General features: G+C 40.1%; 1 protein-coding gene across 1 annotated transcript in view; it reads left to right on the forward strand.

Annotated features, from left to right (window-relative positions):
• Nucleotides 1-12,766, forward strand: part of ANXA5 (annexin A5) — a 31,084-nt gene extending 18,318 nt beyond the window's left edge. The window contains exons 7-13 of the mRNA XM_028102279.2: nucleotides 1,552-1,631; nucleotides 2,092-2,148; nucleotides 7,845-7,938; nucleotides 8,813-8,908; nucleotides 10,651-10,709; nucleotides 10,946-11,068; nucleotides 12,225-12,766. Coding sequence (XP_027958080.1) covers nucleotides 1,552-1,631; nucleotides 2,092-2,148; nucleotides 7,845-7,938; nucleotides 8,813-8,908; nucleotides 10,651-10,709; nucleotides 10,946-11,068; nucleotides 12,225-12,287 — 572 coding nt within the window. The 3' untranslated portion in view covers nucleotides 12,288-12,766. The remainder of the gene's footprint in view (nucleotides 1-1,551; nucleotides 1,632-2,091; nucleotides 2,149-7,844; nucleotides 7,939-8,812; nucleotides 8,909-10,650; nucleotides 10,710-10,945; nucleotides 11,069-12,224) is intronic.
• Nucleotides 12,767-18,681: the final 5,915 nt, after the last annotated feature.

The raw sequence follows: 18,681 nt of genomic DNA on the forward strand, positions 1-18,681 counted from the left end.
GAGCGGAGAGGTCATCAAGGCTTTTGATGTTAGAAGAGGCTCTGTGGTGCAGTCAGACAAGGTTTCAAGATGAGGTAGGTTTTGGGGAGGTGAAGAAAACATTTATGGCGTGTTCGTCCCTGTCTGCAATGCCATGGAGATTAGAGTGAGAATAGTATACGGAAGGAGTGGAAAGAAGCTGGCTGTCATGGAGGGTATGTGCATGTCTCGTGCGGGAGATAAACAGAGTAAATGCAGGCTGTTTCGATGGTTTTACATGACTGGGTGAGAGCTTTGCACTTGATTCAGGGGTGGTGTAATGGGCGATGGAGTACTGAAGGAAGGAGATTTGAATCAAGAGGCTGATTAGGTAGCTATACGTGTGGGGAGGTAAGCTAGGCAGTTATGGCCCAACCTAGGTGGGCCATAGGTTGGTGGGAGGTATGATGGGGATAGATTAGAGGGAGGGGAACTATGTGAAAGGATTTGATCATTAATCACTTACAGGTTTTGTAGTACTCGAAGGGATAGAAGAGTCCTTCAACATTTTGTATTTGGGTAACTAGTTGAAATAAAGATGGAGCTCTTCTAGACATATTTATTTATTTAATATTATATTATGTTCAGTTAGCCAGCATATAGTATTTCATAAGTTTTTGATGTAGCGTTCAACAATTCATTAGTTGCGTATGACACCCAGTGCTCATCACCATATGTGCCCTCCTTAATACCCATCACCCGGTTACCCCCTCCCTCTACCCCCCTCCCCTCTGTAACCCTCAGTTTGTTTCCCAGAGTCCAGAGTCTCTCATGGTTCATCTCCCTCTCTGATTTCTCTCCATTTGGTTTTCCCTCCTGTCCCCTGTGGTCTTCTAGACTTTTTAATACAGAAGTGTCAGGCTTTTAAAGTTTGTCTGCTTTCAAATAATGATTAAATACTTAAATGTCTTGGAGCTGCCTTCAATAGCAGCTGTTTGAGTTAGTGAAGAGGGTGCGTAGACTTTTGTAGATTCCAGTTCTCCCCTTTCCTGTGGCATTATGTGGAATAACTGGAAATAGAGCTAGGAAGGGGCATATTTTAAAACATCACTGCTGTCTCTCAGAGTTAACTTTATTTGCTGCAGAGGAAAACATATCTTATTAGGGGAAAGAATGGCCATGCCTAAAGAAAGAAAAACTCAGAATTTTAGAGGTTAGAAGACCTTTGGAAACTAATCATGTAAAACTTTTGGAAGAAAGCATTAGAGTTTAAAATTATGATCAATTGTATGTTAGAGGCTTTCCTGTACCCATCACATGTCTACAGAGTATTAACTGCACTGGTTGAGAGTGTTTCTAAATGGCTGAGTCTGGATTTAGGCTTGAAGTGAGTGCTTTTGAGAGACTTTGTTTTCTACCAGTCACTCATTTAAGCATTTGCCTTTGGTCTTTAGAGCACTCAGAGATGGAGTAGAGAACATTTATACTAATCAAATATTCCTTCCTTTATGTCTCTTCCATTTGATTAATGGGGCAGGCTACCTTTTTTAGTTGAAAGAAGCTATAAATAAGTATGAAATTATTCTGTTGCAGAATATGGCTCAAGCCTGGAAGATGACGTGGTGGGAGATACATCAGGGTACTACCAGAGGATGTTGGTGGTTCTCCTTCAGGTATTGGATAGAGACTGTTTAGAGTTTGATTAAAAAATCTGAAACTGGACTTGTCTGGATTTAGTTAAATAAGGTCATTTAAAATTCTTTAATCATTTCTCATACTTGCCTGATTGTGGTTGTATGTTGCCTGTGTTTGTTTGTTTTTCAGAATATCTGACCTAAACTCTCAATAGCTAGCTAACTTAACGTTTTTTTAATTTTTTTAATTTTTTATTTTTTTGCTTTTTTTAATTTAAGATATCACTATTCTCTTTCATTCATAGGATTTAAAATCAAAAGGGTCAGATTGGTTTTGGACAGTGCTGTGTGATGATGTGAAATATTGTAGAATTGCTATCTTAAAATTGTATTATTCCTAAGAGAAAGAGCTTTATGTGCACAACCATCAGGTGGAACTAATTTTCCTTTTGAATAAAAATGCTCATGTAATTCAATAATGTGACATTATTTCTTGTAGGCTAATAGAGACCCTGATGCTGGAATTGATGAAGCACAAGTTGAACAAGATGCTCAGGTGAGATGTGATATGTGGTGACTTTATTATGACACTTGAATGAAAAAAAGAATCCATGATAATGGAAAATCGTAATACAGATTGTGATAGCATCTAAAAATAATGTTATTTATGCGCCCTTTACAAATCATAAGACTCGTAAGTATATTTTTTCTCATTTTGACCTGGCCAGCTAAATATTTTGTCCCAAAAGGGAAATGAAATAAAATGAGTTACATATAAATAGTGAATTTTGCCTAGATATATATATATTTTTTGGTGATCATGGAAATTCACAAAATGGGTAATTTTACCAAAAACCACAGGTATTATTGATTCCACTGCTAGTGAGGCAGTAGGTGTCTTGGCAGGAGAGGATAAAGAGAAAAGAATGAGGTATTTTAGTGATAAATGGTGTTTTAATACATAGTAGATTATCAGTTACCATAGTATTTGGGAATTCCTCCACCTTTCTTTCGATAGAATTCTAAATAGGATTGTTCTCTTGTCAGCTGCTTTTAAATGACTCCCAAATGAAATTCTGTACTTAAATGGCTTTTAAATCCTAGTATAGTTTCAAGTAATAGTATAGTTAGCAAGTAATCAAATCTTAACTATAGAGAACAAACTGATGGTTACCAGAGGGAAAGTGGGCAGGGGAGTGGGTGAAATAGGTGATGGGGATTAAAGAATACACTTATGATGAGCACGGAGTAATGTATAGAATTGTTGAATCACTGTATTGTACGCCTGAAACTAATATAACATTGTATGTTAACTATACTGGAATTAAAATATGTTTAAAAAACTTAAAAACATAAGTAGTCAAATGTGGGAAATAAATATTAGGAAATTTGAAACATGAGACTTGAAAACTGGAAATTGGTAATAAAGGAATTCTTTGCATTCATAGAATCAAATACCGTAGTCCTGTTTCTCTGGTCACATGTTTCAAGTAATAAACAATTCTTTTTTTTTTTAAATATTTAAAAAAAGATTTTATTTATTTATTCATGAGAGACAGGCAGAGGCAGAAGCAGGCTCCCCGCAGAGCAGGGAGCCTGACTCAGGACTCGATCCCAGGACCCTGGGATCACACCTGAGCTGAAGGCAGATGCTTAACCCACTGAGCCACCCAGGTGCCCCAAGTAATATATAATTCTGATTGTTAGTCATACACCATGGAAAAAGGAAGAACCATCTTCACTCCTCCAGTTGACTCTTCTCTATGAAACAACTATTGGATGTGTAATCTGAATTTGCTAATGGGAAAGAGAGAGCATTATTATTCTTTTGGGTGGGTAGATTTTATAATGGTTTCAGAATGCTGTCATCTCTTTGCCTTGCTGGAGACAGAAGGAGAGCAAATGGATGTGTACTGAGGACTGTCTATGCAGTATTTGATGCTTCCCTCACTATCCTCCATAAAATGCAAACCTCTTGTGTCACGTCCCTAGATAAAACCTTAAAACTTCAGTGGATCCCATTATCCTCAGAATAAAGTTCAAGGTCCTAAATGTGATTTATAAGCCTCTTTGTTATCTGTCCCTTGCTTTCTTTTGCCTCCAGCCTCTCTTGCTCTATCTCCACCTGCCCCTTCCTCCACCCATTCACCTGATACTTCCTCTTCAGGAGTCAGTCCTCAGGTTAGTTGTTCATCAGGTATCCCTGCCTGACTCCCCCCTCCCCCCCCCGCCAAGTGTATGTCAGGTGCCCCTTACAGGGGCAGTCCAGCTGCCTTATATTGAAGCTATTTACTTGACTGCCTGCCCAGGGTACTCCGAGCTGTCCGTTCAGTTTGTATCCTTTGGATCTAGCATACAGTAGGCACTCAGTATATAACCGGTGAATGGATTAGTATATACCTCTGAAGTACAGGGGAATAATTTCTCTTTTATAGATAAAGAAACTGAGGCTCAGGGATTTGAGAATCAAACCCATGGCCCCCACTGACCAATAGTGGGGCTGGGATTTATACCTGGGCCTGTCTAACCCCAAAGCCCTTTCTCTTTCAACTAGACAACAGTCTGTGTTCTTGCCTGCTAGTTCCTCTCCCCCCATCGCCTATACCATATAAAAGGCTTATTAAATACAGATTGGAAGCACAAATCCAGCTTAACTCTGCCTTCTTGGAGGAGGAAATTTGCCTCCTTGAGAAAGTGGTAGATCAGCCCTTCAAAACTACTCCCAACTGTTGGAGACTACGTTACTGCTTTCCAAGCATTAATTACTTGTGGGCTTCATAGGAAACGGTGTGATTCTCACCCCTGGACTCTTCAAGAGTAGTCTAGATGTGTTTTGGTGGTCACGGTGGAAGAAGCCAACTCTGGTAGTCTCAGATGACTGCAGTGAGGCCTACATTAGTGGGCAGTGGGCTGATTTCCCAGCACGACTGGTGATGCAATGAGAGGATTGCTGCAGTGTGAGGCCAGGGAGTGGAAACAGTGCATTTTCCCCTTATTTTCATTGATTTCTCTCCTCAGAGCACTCGGTGTATAGCAGTGCTTCTCGGACTTTTAAGTGTTTGTGAATCACCTGGGGATCTCCTTAAACTGCAGGTTCTGACTCAGTAGGTCCGGGTGGAGCCTGGGATTCTGTATTTCTAACGAGCTCTCAGGTGATGCCTCTGGGGTCCTGGGACCACACTTTGAGTACCAGGGCTGTATAGGTGTCACCTACCTGTTGTGCAGAGCATATGACCATTCAGGACCGTGAAGGGGAAACTTTATACATCTGAAAACTGTCTTATGAAGTTACTTTAAAATATCCCTTGAATAGTGGGGCATGTGGGTGGCTCAGTCGGTTATGCATCTGCTTGGCTCAGGTCATGACCTCAGGGTCTCAGGGAGCCTGCTTCTCCCTCTTCCTCTGCCCCTCCCCTGGCTCCTGTGCTCTCTCTCTCTCTCTCTCAGCTCTCTCAAATAAATAAAATCTTTTAAAAAAAATCCCTTGAATAGAATTCAGGTTTTCTTTACCCTTTCGGTGATCAGGAACAACAAAGAACATGCTGCACTGGCTATTAGTCTTTGATTCTTTAAAAACTATTATTGGGGCACCTGGGTGGCTCAGTTGGTTGGGCATCCAACTCTTGATTTCTGCTCAGGTCTTGATCTCAGAGTCCTGAGATGGGCTGCCTCAGGGCCTGGGACTCTGTTCTCAGCAGGGAGTCTGCTTCTCTCCTTTTCCCTCTCTGCCCGCCCCTCCCCCACTTCACACTCACATGCGCGCTCGAACACTCTCTCAAATAAATAAATAAATCTTTGAAAAAAATGTATTATTACTAATGAATTCAGCTTGTTAAAAATAATTTTCCTTTTGGTGTTATGAAAAAGAACACACCCATTTCTTTCTTGTAGCAGGGGCAGCTGGACTGTTGTCACTAATGGGAATTTTTCTTAATCGAGAGTAAGCTGAGACAAAGGGCCCTTTTATAAGCTTTTGAATTTTTTTCTCTGCTGATACCTGGCACTAAGAGGATTCCTTTTATTTCAGGGATTTGATAAGCCACAGTGAGTCATTCACCCGGGAATTCAACATTTTGTAGATAATCCACTTTACTTTCTTACATTTTTATCTTTATTTATTTATTTATAGTGGGGTTTTTTTTGTTTTTTATTTTTTATTTTTTTTACTTTCTTATATTTTTAATGTGTTAAACTGATTTTACCTCCTCCCCCTCTAAATCCTCCTTTCCTGATCTTGGAGATAAACCTGAAGGAGGGGGAAGAAAGGGGAAGGGGTAGGGAATCAATGTTTACTGAGTACCTGCTATTGATTACCTGACACTCTTTGATGCATTCATTATAAAGTTACATAATCTCCATTAATGACTCTGTAGAAATATTAATCCTATTCTAGGTGAAGACACTGAGACTCAAGAGATTAACTCATCTAAGATCTCACAGATAAGGATGAGGCCCAGGTCTTTTTGACTCCAAAACCTCTGCACTTTGCACTGAACCAGTGGTTATCAAACTGTGTTCAACTGTAAATCCCCCTCTGAGGGAAGGGGGGAGGGTGAGGAGGTGTGAGGGGCCTTCATCCGGAGCTGCTCCGTGGATGTTCAGCATCCTCATTTAGAAGAAAGCACTCTTACATTAAAACAAGACAAAACAAAACTTTTAAATAATTGTTCCACATGAAGGTTATCATTACTGCATATGATTTACTTAATAGTTTTAGAGTAGATATTGATCTCAAACATAATTCTTTCGAGAAAATGAAGAGATTATAGTTTAAAATAGCCATTTCACAAATTATTCCATATAACAGGCTTAACTGCTATACCTACTAGAGGAAATTTCTAGAAATATAGAATAGTTGTTAAGAAAGGAGTGCTTCAGGAATGCTTGTAGTATAGTAGGGGATGCACCCTTTCTCTCTTTTAGGCGTTAATGTGTGTGTATATCTTATCTATGTGTAGAAAACATATTAGAGGTAGTAACCAATATCTTTGGGATATTGGCCTTCATGGTAGTTTTTTTCTTATTCATGTTTTATCTCATACAAAATTTTTCAGTGAACACATGTTATTTTTGTTATTAGATTTAAAAAGTTATTTTAAGACAGGTCTATAATACCATGATATAGTTCTAAAGTTGAGATACTTGCCATGCCTTTCATAGTAACTCTCTTTTCAGTTTTGAAGAACATGCTCACATAACCAGGATTGATATTATTTATTTTTATCATTAAATTGATTTCAAAACTGATTGTAAGGATGTGACACATTTTTCAAAATTCCCTGGAAATACAACAAAAAACAGATATATATCACCAAAATCTACATTCTTAAACACACTATGATCAAAATTTCTACATCCAAACACGTGCTATGATCACATCACCTTCTGTCCTTATTTGGTTTGCCGCTTGTGAGCATAAAGGCCAGTCCAAGTAGCAGGCTCAGCAAATTGCATTTGTCTTGGTTTAATAGGTGTACTTAACTAGAAATGAACAAAAGGATAGTATAGACATTTTAAAGGTTGATTCACTGGGTTTTAATAAATTATCCACATCTCAATAAGTGGACTCAGGTTTAATGATGGTGTTTGTATATAATTTTATTTTTTCAGCAATTATATGAACACTAAAAAGCATATATTTTCCATGTAAAAAAAGTAAATATGGACACTCAAACTATTCAACAAGTATATATTAGTTGCCTACTATATGCCAGGCATTGTGCTATACCCACAACCTTTTAAAAATTCGTTGTGATCTTTTAGAAATGTGAAAACTCTTTGTAGCTAGTTTTGGTTAAACTGCAGCTGAAAAGAGAAAATATGGAGTTTATTTTTTATCATGTGTTGCTGAACAACTGCCGAGTAAACAAAACAGAAAACATAGTTAAGCTCCTAGTTAAATTCTTTTCCAGTCTGTAAGTGGATGTGTCAACAGTGAGGTAATCAGAAATTTCTACCAACCACACCATTGCCCCCGAAAGCCTGGAAGTACCATAGACATTTTGGGAACACTTAATCTTGCCCTGTTGCTGTGATTTATTGCTTACTCATTAATCTTCTGTGGCACAGTTCAGTGGCAAGCTCCAATGTAGCTCCAGACTCACCTCACTGAGTTTTGGAAACATTAGAATTGAAAAGTAGAAGATGATGAATTAGGCTAATTAATGTACAGGGAGTGAAACACCAGTGTCATTCAGAACCTGGAAATGAGATGGAGAAACGGCTTACTAATTGAGGTTGAAATTTTCACAGGCTTTGTTTCAGGCTGGAGAACTGAAATGGGGGACAGATGAAGAAAAGTTTATCACCATCTTCGGGACACGAAGTGTGTCTCATTTGAGAAGGGGTGAGTGAAAAGAATGTGTACGGTACAGGTACTTTGGTTAATTTTGAAAGTACAGACGCCAGTGTGCCAAAATATGTGCTTTATAATAGGTGCTTCCTGAGTGAATTGGTTTTTGTATTTCTTCCTATTGGTAACCTTGAAAAATCTCATCATTCTCTTTGCTGCTATTGTAGTTTTACAGAACTAGAGATACTTAGTCCCCCCTTTGCTATCAGGGTGACGAGGGAGCTAGGCCTCTGGATTGTTACTCTCATAGTCACTAACCGCTGAGCTGTGGCTCACTTCAAGCATTTCGTCCTAAATAGTGGCACCCACGATCTCTTCTCTAGGTATTCATCAGTTCTTGTGGTATCAGGTGGGAAAGAGCTCAGGTGACACGAAACCCTACTAATTGGGGCCTTAAACACATGGCTGATTTGGCAGGACCTGGGTGGGCTCTCTGTTTTTCTACTTCACTGTCCTTGGTGTTTTGGGGTTTTCTTTCTCGTGCCCTGTACCTGATTGTCACAGGAGGGCTACTGTAGCCCCAAATTTATCAACATTAACAGCAAGAAGAAAAGAAAGGGGTAAACTAATCATATCTGTTTATCACTCTTGATAAGGAAAGATTACTCAGAATCCTCTCTAGTAGATTTACCTTTGGGTCGCATTGGTTATAACTAGTAAGTAGAAGAGGCTGGGAACTCAGTGAACAAAGAACCTTTATAATCCATTATTTAGGGCTTGGGTATATTGAAGCTCTGACAAAGTCAGGGTTCTGTCGGCAAGGAAAAAGGGGAGATTTGTATTCAGTGGGACAATACCTGGTTAGAGTATCTTCTTTCTGTACAGAATAATCCTTACAGGATTGAGAAATCATTTTCCTTTTTTATAGTGTTTGATAAATACATGACTATATCAGGATTTCAAATTGAGGAAACCATTGACCGAGAGACTTCTGGTAATTTGGAGCAACTACTCCTTGCTGTTGGTAGGTGGTTTTACAATGTATATAATATTAATGGTGTTAAGAGCTAAAGTGTTTCATTCAGTTGAAGCTGTATCTGAAAATAACCACTTCTCTCTTTATGAAGAGCTTATTATGATTTTTGAGTGAAGCGAACTCCCGCATTTCCAAATCAAAGTCTGTTTTGATATTGGAAATACATGATTATCTGGTTAGTTCGTTTAATCCTATGGAAATACTAAAGCAACTGTTTATAAAAATCATTTTGAAGCTTTATTAAAAATATTATTATTTTATAATTTATTTTTTTAAAGATTTTATTTATTTATTTGACAGAGAGAGACACGGCGAGAGAGGGAACACAAGCAGGGGGAGTGGGAGAGGGAGAAGCAGGCTTCCTGCAGAGCAGGGAGCCCGATGTGGGGCTCGATCCCAGGACTCTGGGACCATGACCCGAGCCAAAGGCAGACGCTTAACGACTGAGCCACCCAGGTGCCCCCAAAATATTATTTTGTTATGAATCTGAAGTGTGGGCATTATCTCAGAGGCTTGTGAATATTGTTTCTGATACTGGGTAGAATTGTAGTATCCCTTTGAATACTGTCCTCACAGCTTTGAGGCAGACTGAGAAATTGGCATCTGAGCTAGAAAAAGTGTCTTTTGTATGATGGAAGATGTGGTGATGGTTGTTTTCAGATTACTTTGGAAATTTGTTTTAGCTAAATATTCAGAATGATCTGGAAAAATTAGAGAACTGAGTTTGTGCAGTTTATGGTTGTATTATATACTGTCCAAATCCAGGGAGAGTCTAGTCTGTGAGTTCCCAGGGACCCTAGTTTTCATATGGGTTTGGAGTGAACGTCTGTTTGTTCTGAGTATTTGGCATTGAGCTCGAGTTTTTGTACTGTCCTCTGGAGAATAAGCTAAAGCTGTGCATGAACCGGCACTAATAGTAGCCTTTGATTTGAGTTCCACACTTAATGAATTTTAATAGAAAACTTTCACACAACCCCTTAATAATTAGAATACACTTAAAATAATGGCGTTTAAGCACTGGAAGAGAGAGAATAACTTCACCCCCCAATTAATGAATTGTTATTTCTGTATATTAAGGAATTTTTATAGGGATAGTTTCTGAAGCTGAGCTGACTGAGGTCTGAGCAGCCCTAACACAGAGTAGATACATACATGTTCAGGGAAGATACTCTTTTCTGTTAACCAGTTTATCTGGGTGTCTCTCCTGAATTGGGCAAGTCTTGTGCTGCTCTATGTAAATCATGGGTAGTAAGGCATCTGGGGAGAATACCTAGGGTAAGATTACAGAAAAATAGTCCCAAGATTTGTCAAAGATTAGATGGAGTGGGTACCTTGTGTTATTTGCTTGAATATGTTGGATCAGAAACTTCCAGGATGTTTGTATCCTTTCCTGAGGGTGAAGAAGGTTGTGGTGTAACAGCCCAGGCTGCCCAAACTCTGATAGCAGAAAGGTGCTTAGAACAGAGGGGTGTTGAAAACCTCACACGTCCTGTTCTACATGACTTTCTCTGCAGAACTCAGAACTTTAAGGAAATTCCATCCCAGTTTCTAAGAAAATACTTGGTGAATAAGGAGATCAGATCAGCCTGCAAATGAGCAGTTTTTTAGCGTAGGTTATTTTTATGCTTGTAAATAAGTAGAGCAATAAGCATGAAGCAAGTTTTGATTTTTAATCACTAATTTTTTCTTATCAGTATAGCATCTGACCATCATATTATTTATTTTCTTAGTGAAATCTATTCGAAGTATACCTGCCTACCTTGCAGAAACCCTCTACTATGCTATGAAGGTAAGTGTATATCTTGAATCTTCCATCTAATTAATTTATCTTTCTAGCTATCTTTCCCTGTGTATTATGATGATTTAAATGATAGACTTTGGTTTTTTTTTTTTTAATTCTCCTTAAAACATGCAGTTCAATTCTACCAAATTGTTTTACTTTATCAATTCATCTTAACTCAGGGAAGTTTGATGCTCTGTTTGACATTTTGAAACAGTGTGCCTCCCTTTTTTTCTTTCTTATAGGGAGCGGGGACGGATGATCATACCCTCATCAGAATCGTGGTGTCCAGGAGCGAGATTGATTTGTTTAACATTAGGAAGGAGTTCAGGAAGAATTTCGCCACCTCTCTTTATTCCATGATTAAGGTAGTAGAACCTTTCTTTAAATTATGTTCAGAAATCCAGAGCAGACCAATAGATAGCATGTAAGACAAGAGATGGGAGAACCCACTTGTTGTATAAAGTTTCAAATTTTAGTGGCGTGATTAGAGCCGTGACTTATAAAGCTCGGCTTATAATATTTCCTTAAAGTACAGATGATGGCTCCCAAGTGAAAGATGGACTCTTGGTGAGGCTGAGGCTCTTGGGGAGCTTAGGAACATCATTTAGTAGTGGTGACAGATGACTCATCAAACCCAGCCCCCGCCCCTGAAGATAATGTGTTTGTTCTTTCTCTCTTTTATCAGTTCCAGGTGTCCTTATCAGTGCCTCCTTCCTTTCACTTCGATCTTTATTGTCTGTTATCACCTTGTCTCTGGTAGTAGTTCGTAGTTCAGGAAAGAACCAGCCAGGTCTTATCAGAAATAAGTAAAGAGTTTAGGTATTACTATCATTTTTGTCTTTTTTAAAAAGCTAGGGAGACTGTGGCCTATATTTAAATTTGGCTTAAGGCCTTTTGACTTTCTTTTCTTTCTTTCTTTTTTTCCCTTTCTTTTCTCTCTCCTCTTCCTTTTGATAAAAGGGAAAGTGGGCCATATGCAAAGCAGGATCTCAACTAAGCAAGCTTTGGACTTTGTGTGTAGGTGTGGCTGGGTTGAAGGGCACTAGAGACTTCTCACATGCACTCTTTGCTTGAAACATTAATTTATCATACATATCTGTGTGTGAGATAAGCAGAGGTAAAGCATATCCTGCCCCTCTGTCTTTGAAGCAAAAACACAAGAGCCACACAGTCCCAGGGTTGCCTCCCTTAGCCAGACACATAGTATGTGATAGTAACTTAAAGATTTAGAAAGCTCAGTTTGAATGTCATTGTAAAAGCTTCCTTGTTCTCTGCATTACCAGAGGGAAGAACATACTTCATTGTCTCAGAGCTGTGCCTTTAAGGGGTAAAATTAGAAAGTTAAACACATGTTACATTGGTAGGAAACTCCTTGTATAACATTCCTGATGTGAAAGTCACATACACAGAGATTATCCACTTGGGAGCAAAGTCACATGAACTTGTTGCCAGACACTTAGTTTTTGATTTTCTGCAGCTTCTGTGACTCATGGAGGGTAACGGAGTACATTCGGGTTTCAGGGTGATACGTCTGGGGACTATAAGAAAGCCCTCTTGCTGCTCTGTGGAGGAGAGAACGACTGAGGTACCAGCTGGAGAGAGATCCTGCGCCATGCTGGCCACAGCCGCCGTGACGCCGGCGACCTTCCTAAGCCTCTCACTGTGCTTGCTTGTATGCCCGTGCCTGACGCATTGCCTTATTCATACTAGCGTGCTAATGACCAAAACATACATGTTGCAGGAGAAAAATAGCGGTGCTTCTTGCTGATGTTCAGTAAAGCTCTTTCTCTTTGTCTTTTGTAGTACTGAAGCATACTTACATTACTAAAGTCTAAAGTCTGGGTCATTTAGATTTTCTTTTAAAAGATCTGACTGCTTTTAGCCTTTTTAAAAAACTTCATTTATATTAAATTGATAACTGTATTTCCTTAATCGGAACCTTAGCCTTAAAATGATGAACTCCTGGAAGTGTTATTAATCAAGTTTGCTACTAAACTAAACCTGAAAAATTACGGTGGTTGCATTAAAAGATTAATGAGAAATAAACATTTCCTTCCCCCTGACTCGTGTGGCTGTGTGTTCAGAAAAACTTTTTAAAAATTATTTTTATTTGACTATGGTTGATACAAGGTTCCTTTAGTTTCAGGTTCTCTGTGCTGCGCTCTCCGCAAGATGGCCACCATCTGTCACCATGTGACACTGTTCCAGTATCATTGACCGTAGTCCTTACGCTGCTGCTTTTATTCCTGTGACCTAGTCATTCCGTAACTGGGAGTCTGCATCTCCCACTTCCCTTAACCATCACTTTGTTCTCCGTATTTATAGGTCTGATGCTGTTTGTTCGTTCAAACAGTGCTCCAAAGACAGAGGGCGGCAAGATATGCTCTACCTCTGCTTATCTCACACACAGGTGCTGTTTGTTCATTCATTTGTTCTTTAGATTCCACATATGAGTGAAATCAGATGGTATTTGTCTTTCTCTGTCTTATTTCACTGAGCACAATACCATTAACAATGATACCTTTTTTCAAGCTATATATATATATATATATATATATATATATCACTGTGTAAGTTTAAAGTATACAGCACAATGAATTGATTTATATAAATTGCAGAATGATTACCATAATACATTTGGTTAACACCTGTCATCTCATAAAAATTAAAAAAAAATTTTTTTTCCTTGATGAGAACTCTTAGGATCTGTCTTTCAAATATACTGTGTAGCAGTGTGAACCATAGTCATCACATTGTACATTACATCCCCAGTACTTAATTTATCTCAAAACTGGAAGTTTGTACCTTTTGACCACTTTCATCCAATTACCCCATTCCCCATTGCCCACCTCTGGTGACCACAAATCTGATGTCTTTTTCTATAGCTTTGGTTTGTTGATGTTGTTTTTTTGGATTCCACATGTGAGCTCATAGAGTATCTTTTCTGTGACTTACTTCACTTAGCATAATGTCCTCAAGTTTCACCCATGTCACAAATGACAAGATTTCCTTCCTTTCTATGGTTAAATAATCTGTTACGTATCACCTTTTCTTTATCCATTCATCCACTGATGGACAATTAGGTTGCTTCCATGTCTTGGCTATTTGTAAATAATGCTGCAATGAACATGGGTTGTCTCTCAAACCTTTGTGATTGTCCAAGCAGCCTACTTTTGTTCTTAGTGGCTCCCAGGAGTTGAAGGTGTGCCAAGACCTATTAGTGTCCTAGAATGGGGGATCTCAGTCATTACCTAAATTGAGGCTGATTGGAATCCAGACTCTCAGCAGCTTTTAAGGTATGCAAAAATACCTTTGTCAGGGGAAGACTGAGAGATGGGCATCTCTGTTTGCCTCTTTGCTCTTTGCACTGAGTCCTAGGGTGATGGCCAGTTAGGAACTGTTTCTTAGTTTGGTACTCTCCCATTGAACTGGTGAACAAAGTCTTTCTGGCCTCCAGAGCCAGGCTATCTGGAGCGTTAACCTGGAGTGGGGCAGAGGGAGGGAATGAGGATGGCACCTGCCAGTCTGCCTAATAGGCCTCTTTTCGCAGAAAGACTGGGCACATGTTTCCCTCTGCTAGCTCTGTGCTATGCCCCGGGGCGGGTAGCTGGTGGAAACTATTTCTCCATTTGTAACAGCCCTTCAGGCCCTGTGAGCACAAGCCACACTGGCCACCAGAGCCAGGTGATCAAGAGGTATCTCCTGGTGGCAGCTGTAACAATCAGACGAGTGCACAAGCTCCCACCCAGGAGCACCAGTGAGCCAGACCCAGGTGGTGGGAGGCACAGAGAGAGTGCCCATTGTGGCCTCTGTCACCCGAGAGCACCTCAGTAGGCCTGGGGGCTGCTAAACCAGAAGCCTGCCCCTTAGGCTGAAGCTCTAAGACAAGCAAATAGGCCTCTTTCACAAAAGGATTGAGGGTGGGTTTCAGTCTGCCCTCTCTGTGCTTGGGTGTGGTAGCCAGCCCGCACCATCTCTTCCTTTGATCCAGACCCGTGCTTCCCACGACCCTGAGCCCTGCTGGCCGCCAGAGCCAGGTGATCAAAGGGTGTCTCCTGGGTGGCAGCCTTGAAAACGGGGGCACCGGAGATCCTGATCACACGGGGGGAGAGTGAGAAGACAGTGCCAGTCCTCTGAGTGCTTTGGAGAGGATTTTTTTTTTAATTTTATTTAGATTCAATTAATTAACATAATGTATTATTTGTTTCTGGGGTACAGGTCTGTGATTCATCAGTCTTCTATGATACCCAGTGCTTTGGAGAAGATTATAGTCAGCCCTTAGGGTGTGTGTTTAATTGCAAGCCTGCCCCTCGGGCTGCAGCTGTGATGAGACCTACTAGGCCTCTCACAGATGAGGCTCCCCTGTCTGTCGCCTCTCTACTGTCCCCTGGGGGTGGTGCGCAGTTAAGAACTCCTTCTCTGTTGCTTACAGTCCTTTGGGACCTACAAGCGTCAGCCCTGCTAGCCACCAGAGCCGAGTGATCTAGTGGTGTCCCCTGGGTGGCAGATGCACACACCGGGACTTCCCAGGAGTGGACATGTGCCTTTCTGGGAGTTACTGGGGACCTGGAGTGAGGCAGAGGGAGAGCGCAAAAGTGGTGCCTTGCACACCTCCCTTTTAGGAGATGATTTCCTTAGATATGCGTTAAATTAGATGCCTGCCCCTCCGTGCTGATGCTTTTAAGATAAGCAAAATTGGCCTGTTTCACAGAAAGTCTCGGTGCTTTTTGGTTCGCTGCCTCTGTGCTAGCTCCCGGAGTGGATGAGCCCGCATGAGCCCTGTAAGAACTGTGTCTCGGTTCGCCAGAGCCTTGTGGGTCCTGTGGATGCGAGCCCTGTTGGCTTTCACAGCTAGATGTTTTGGGGGCTCATCTCTCAGGTGCAGGGCTTAAAAGTTGGAGTGCTAACTGTGGGGTTCAAACCCTGTGCTTCTCAGGGGGAGGCTCAGGGTTGTGAGTTCCCTTGCAGCTGTGGGTTGTAGCTTCTCCTTCCAGGGGTGTGGTTTATGGGGAGATTGTGCCGGTCTGTCCTGCCCATTCCCAGGTGGGTTTTTTCTTGTTTGCCCAATGCATAGCAGTCACTCAGCTAGTTTTTTGTTTTTGTTTTAGAGAAAGAGAGCATGAACAGGTGGAGGGACAGAGGGAGAGGGAGAGAGGAGAGAGAATCTTGAATAGACTCCATGCTGAGCTTGTAGCCTAACTCGGGGCTCAATCTCACGACCCTGAGCTCATGATCTGAGCCAAAATCAAGAGTCGGATGCTCAACAGACTGAGCCACCCAGGCGCCCCTTTGGGTTTTTTTTTTTTTTTTAGAGGAAATTATTCCATATATAGTTGTAGATTTGGTGTGTGTATGGAAGGAAGTGAGTTTTCTTCTTTTTTCTATTGATAAGGTGAATTATATCAATTGATTTTCCAATGTTAAGCAATCTTGAGTTCTCAGGATCAATTCCGCTTTGCCATGATGTATTATCATTTTAAAATATTGCTGGATTTGTTTTGTTACTATATTTTTGAGAACTTTTTCTGTGTTGATGGGGCATACTGGCCTGTAGCTTTCTTTTCTTGAAATATTTTTGTCTAGTTTTGGTATCAGAATAATACTAGCCTCATAAAATAAGTTGGGAGTGTTCCTCCTGTCTGTGTGAGAATTTGTGTAGACTTGGCATGAAAATTTTACTTATGTGTTTGGTAGGTTTTCCAGTGAAGTCATTTGGGCCTGGAATGTTTTTTGGAAGGTTTTAAGCTGAAAAATCGAATACATATAATTTTTTTAATTAAAATGAAATGTTTACTAAAAATCTATCTCAAAATTAATCATTGCACATCACTGGGTGTTGGCAGAATAGTTGAGAAATAAGATGCCCTAAAGTATTCTGTACTCTATTTCCAATTGTTATAAACAATTTTGATCATGTCAGTCTTTTTTTTTAATTTAAATTCAGTTAATTAACATACAATGTATTATTTGTTTCCAGGGTACAGGTCTGTGATTCATCAGTCTTATATAATACCCAGTGCTCATTACAACATATACCCTCCCCAATGTCCATCACCCAGTTACCCCATCCCTCTCCCCTCCTTCCCTCTAGCAACCCTCACTTTGTTTCCTATGATTAAGAGTCTCTTATGGTTTGTCTCCCCCTCTGGTTTTGTCTTGTTTCATACAATTTTTAATACATAGACATCGAATATATATCTATATAGATCACAAACTTAGTGGCTTAAAATAACACAAATTGTCGTATAGTTCTGGAGGTCAGAAGTCTAAAATAAGTCTCAATGGTTTAAAATAAAGGTGTTGACAAGGCTGTGTTCCCTTCTGGAAGCTCTAGGGGAGAATCCCATTTCCTTGTCTACTTCAGCTTCTAGAAGACACCTGCATTTCTTAGCTCTTGGGTCCTTCCTCCATCTTCAAAGCCAGCATTCACTTTAATTTCTGCTTTCTGTCCTCACATCTTTCTCTTACTCTGACTCTTTCCGTTTTGAAGGACCCTTGTCAATTACATTGCCCCCGCCCCATAATCCAGGATAATCTCCCCATCTCAGGATCACATCTGCATATTCCCTTTTGTCATAGGAGTTCACAGATTCTGAGGGTTAAAACAAGGACATATGTATTTTTTGGGTGGGGGACATTTTATAGATGGTTTTAGGAAATGATTTTGTAGTATACACACTCTGTTAGGGTAGTAGTGCTGCTCCACATTCTCCGCGTGAGCAGAACTGCCATATAGTAGATGCCTGGTTAATTCTGCTGACATAAATGGGGAAAAGCATTTCTTTACTAGATTTTTTTTTTTTTTTTAGATTTCATTTATTTATTTGACAGAGCGCGAGCGAGAGAGTACAAGCAGGGGGAGCGGCAGGCAGAGGGAGAGGGAGAAGCAGGCCCCCTGATGAGCATGCAGCCTGTCCTGGAGCTTGATCCGGCTCATGACTGGGAGCCAAAGGCAGATGCTTAACCAACTGAGCCACCCAGGCAACCCTCTTTACTTGATTTTTTGACTTGTATTTCATTTCAATCATCAAAACCCTCTAGGGACAAGTTTTTCCTTTCTCATATGCCTGTGTGTGTTTGTATTTCACATAAGAGGTTAAGAATCAATTTGTCAATTTGTGTGTGCACACCTGGAGGCCTCTCCGGCCAAGCCTGTGCAGTCTATCTTATGCCCAGTGGGTGGTGCTGTTGGCATAAACTCACTTTCATCACATTCAAACACACTTGTATTTCATAGTAGCAAACTTTAAAATTTTTCAGCATCAGATGACTTTCCAATACAATCGTCCTCACTCTAACACACAGACAAAAAGTCAATCTAAATTTTAACCCCCTTTTTGATTACTTATCTGGCACTTGGTTTAGAATCATCCTGTTTTCCTGGGCTTAGGGCATTTTTTTCCCCCCTTTATAAAGCACTGGTTTATCCTTTGCCCCAAGATTTTGAAGTCTAATTCCTACCTTTTTCCTAGGTAGTTCCACCCATATTCCTGTGTTATATATAAAAACGACTATTTTCTTCTTCATTCATGTTTTTCTATTGGTTTCCTGCTATAATAGATGACTATTTAAGGTTATTTACTCTATTCCATTTTCTCTTCTACCTCCTCTCAGCATACTTAAGTTACTCTTTTTGGTGCCTTTCATGTTTATCTATGTAACTTTAAGAAATATGTTTACATTTTTATTTCTTGTTCCAACAATTATGGAAAGAATCTCTAGACTCCTCATTTGGAAAGGCTAGGGTACCAGAGACTCTACCTTTCTTCTCTCCTTTCCCCTTTCCGTCTTCCAACTCTGGTTAACTGTAATTTTGCTTTTCAAATTGTCAGCATTGATTCTGTTTACGTTCTATTCTATAATCCCAATTAAGTCATTATATTTGTCAGTATATTGATTCTACAATTTGGAAATAAAGAATTTCAGATTATCAACTCATAGCTAACCTACCTTTGTTCCATGATTTCATTTCCCTTCT

The sequence above is a fragment of the Eumetopias jubatus genome, unplaced genomic scaffold (genome assembly GCF_037043125.1).
Source record: "Eumetopias jubatus isolate StellerSeaLion01/CBP00866 unplaced genomic scaffold, mEumJub1_p1.0 scaffold_2, whole genome shotgun sequence".
NCBI lineage: Eukaryota > Metazoa > Chordata > Mammalia > Carnivora > Otariidae > Eumetopias > Eumetopias jubatus.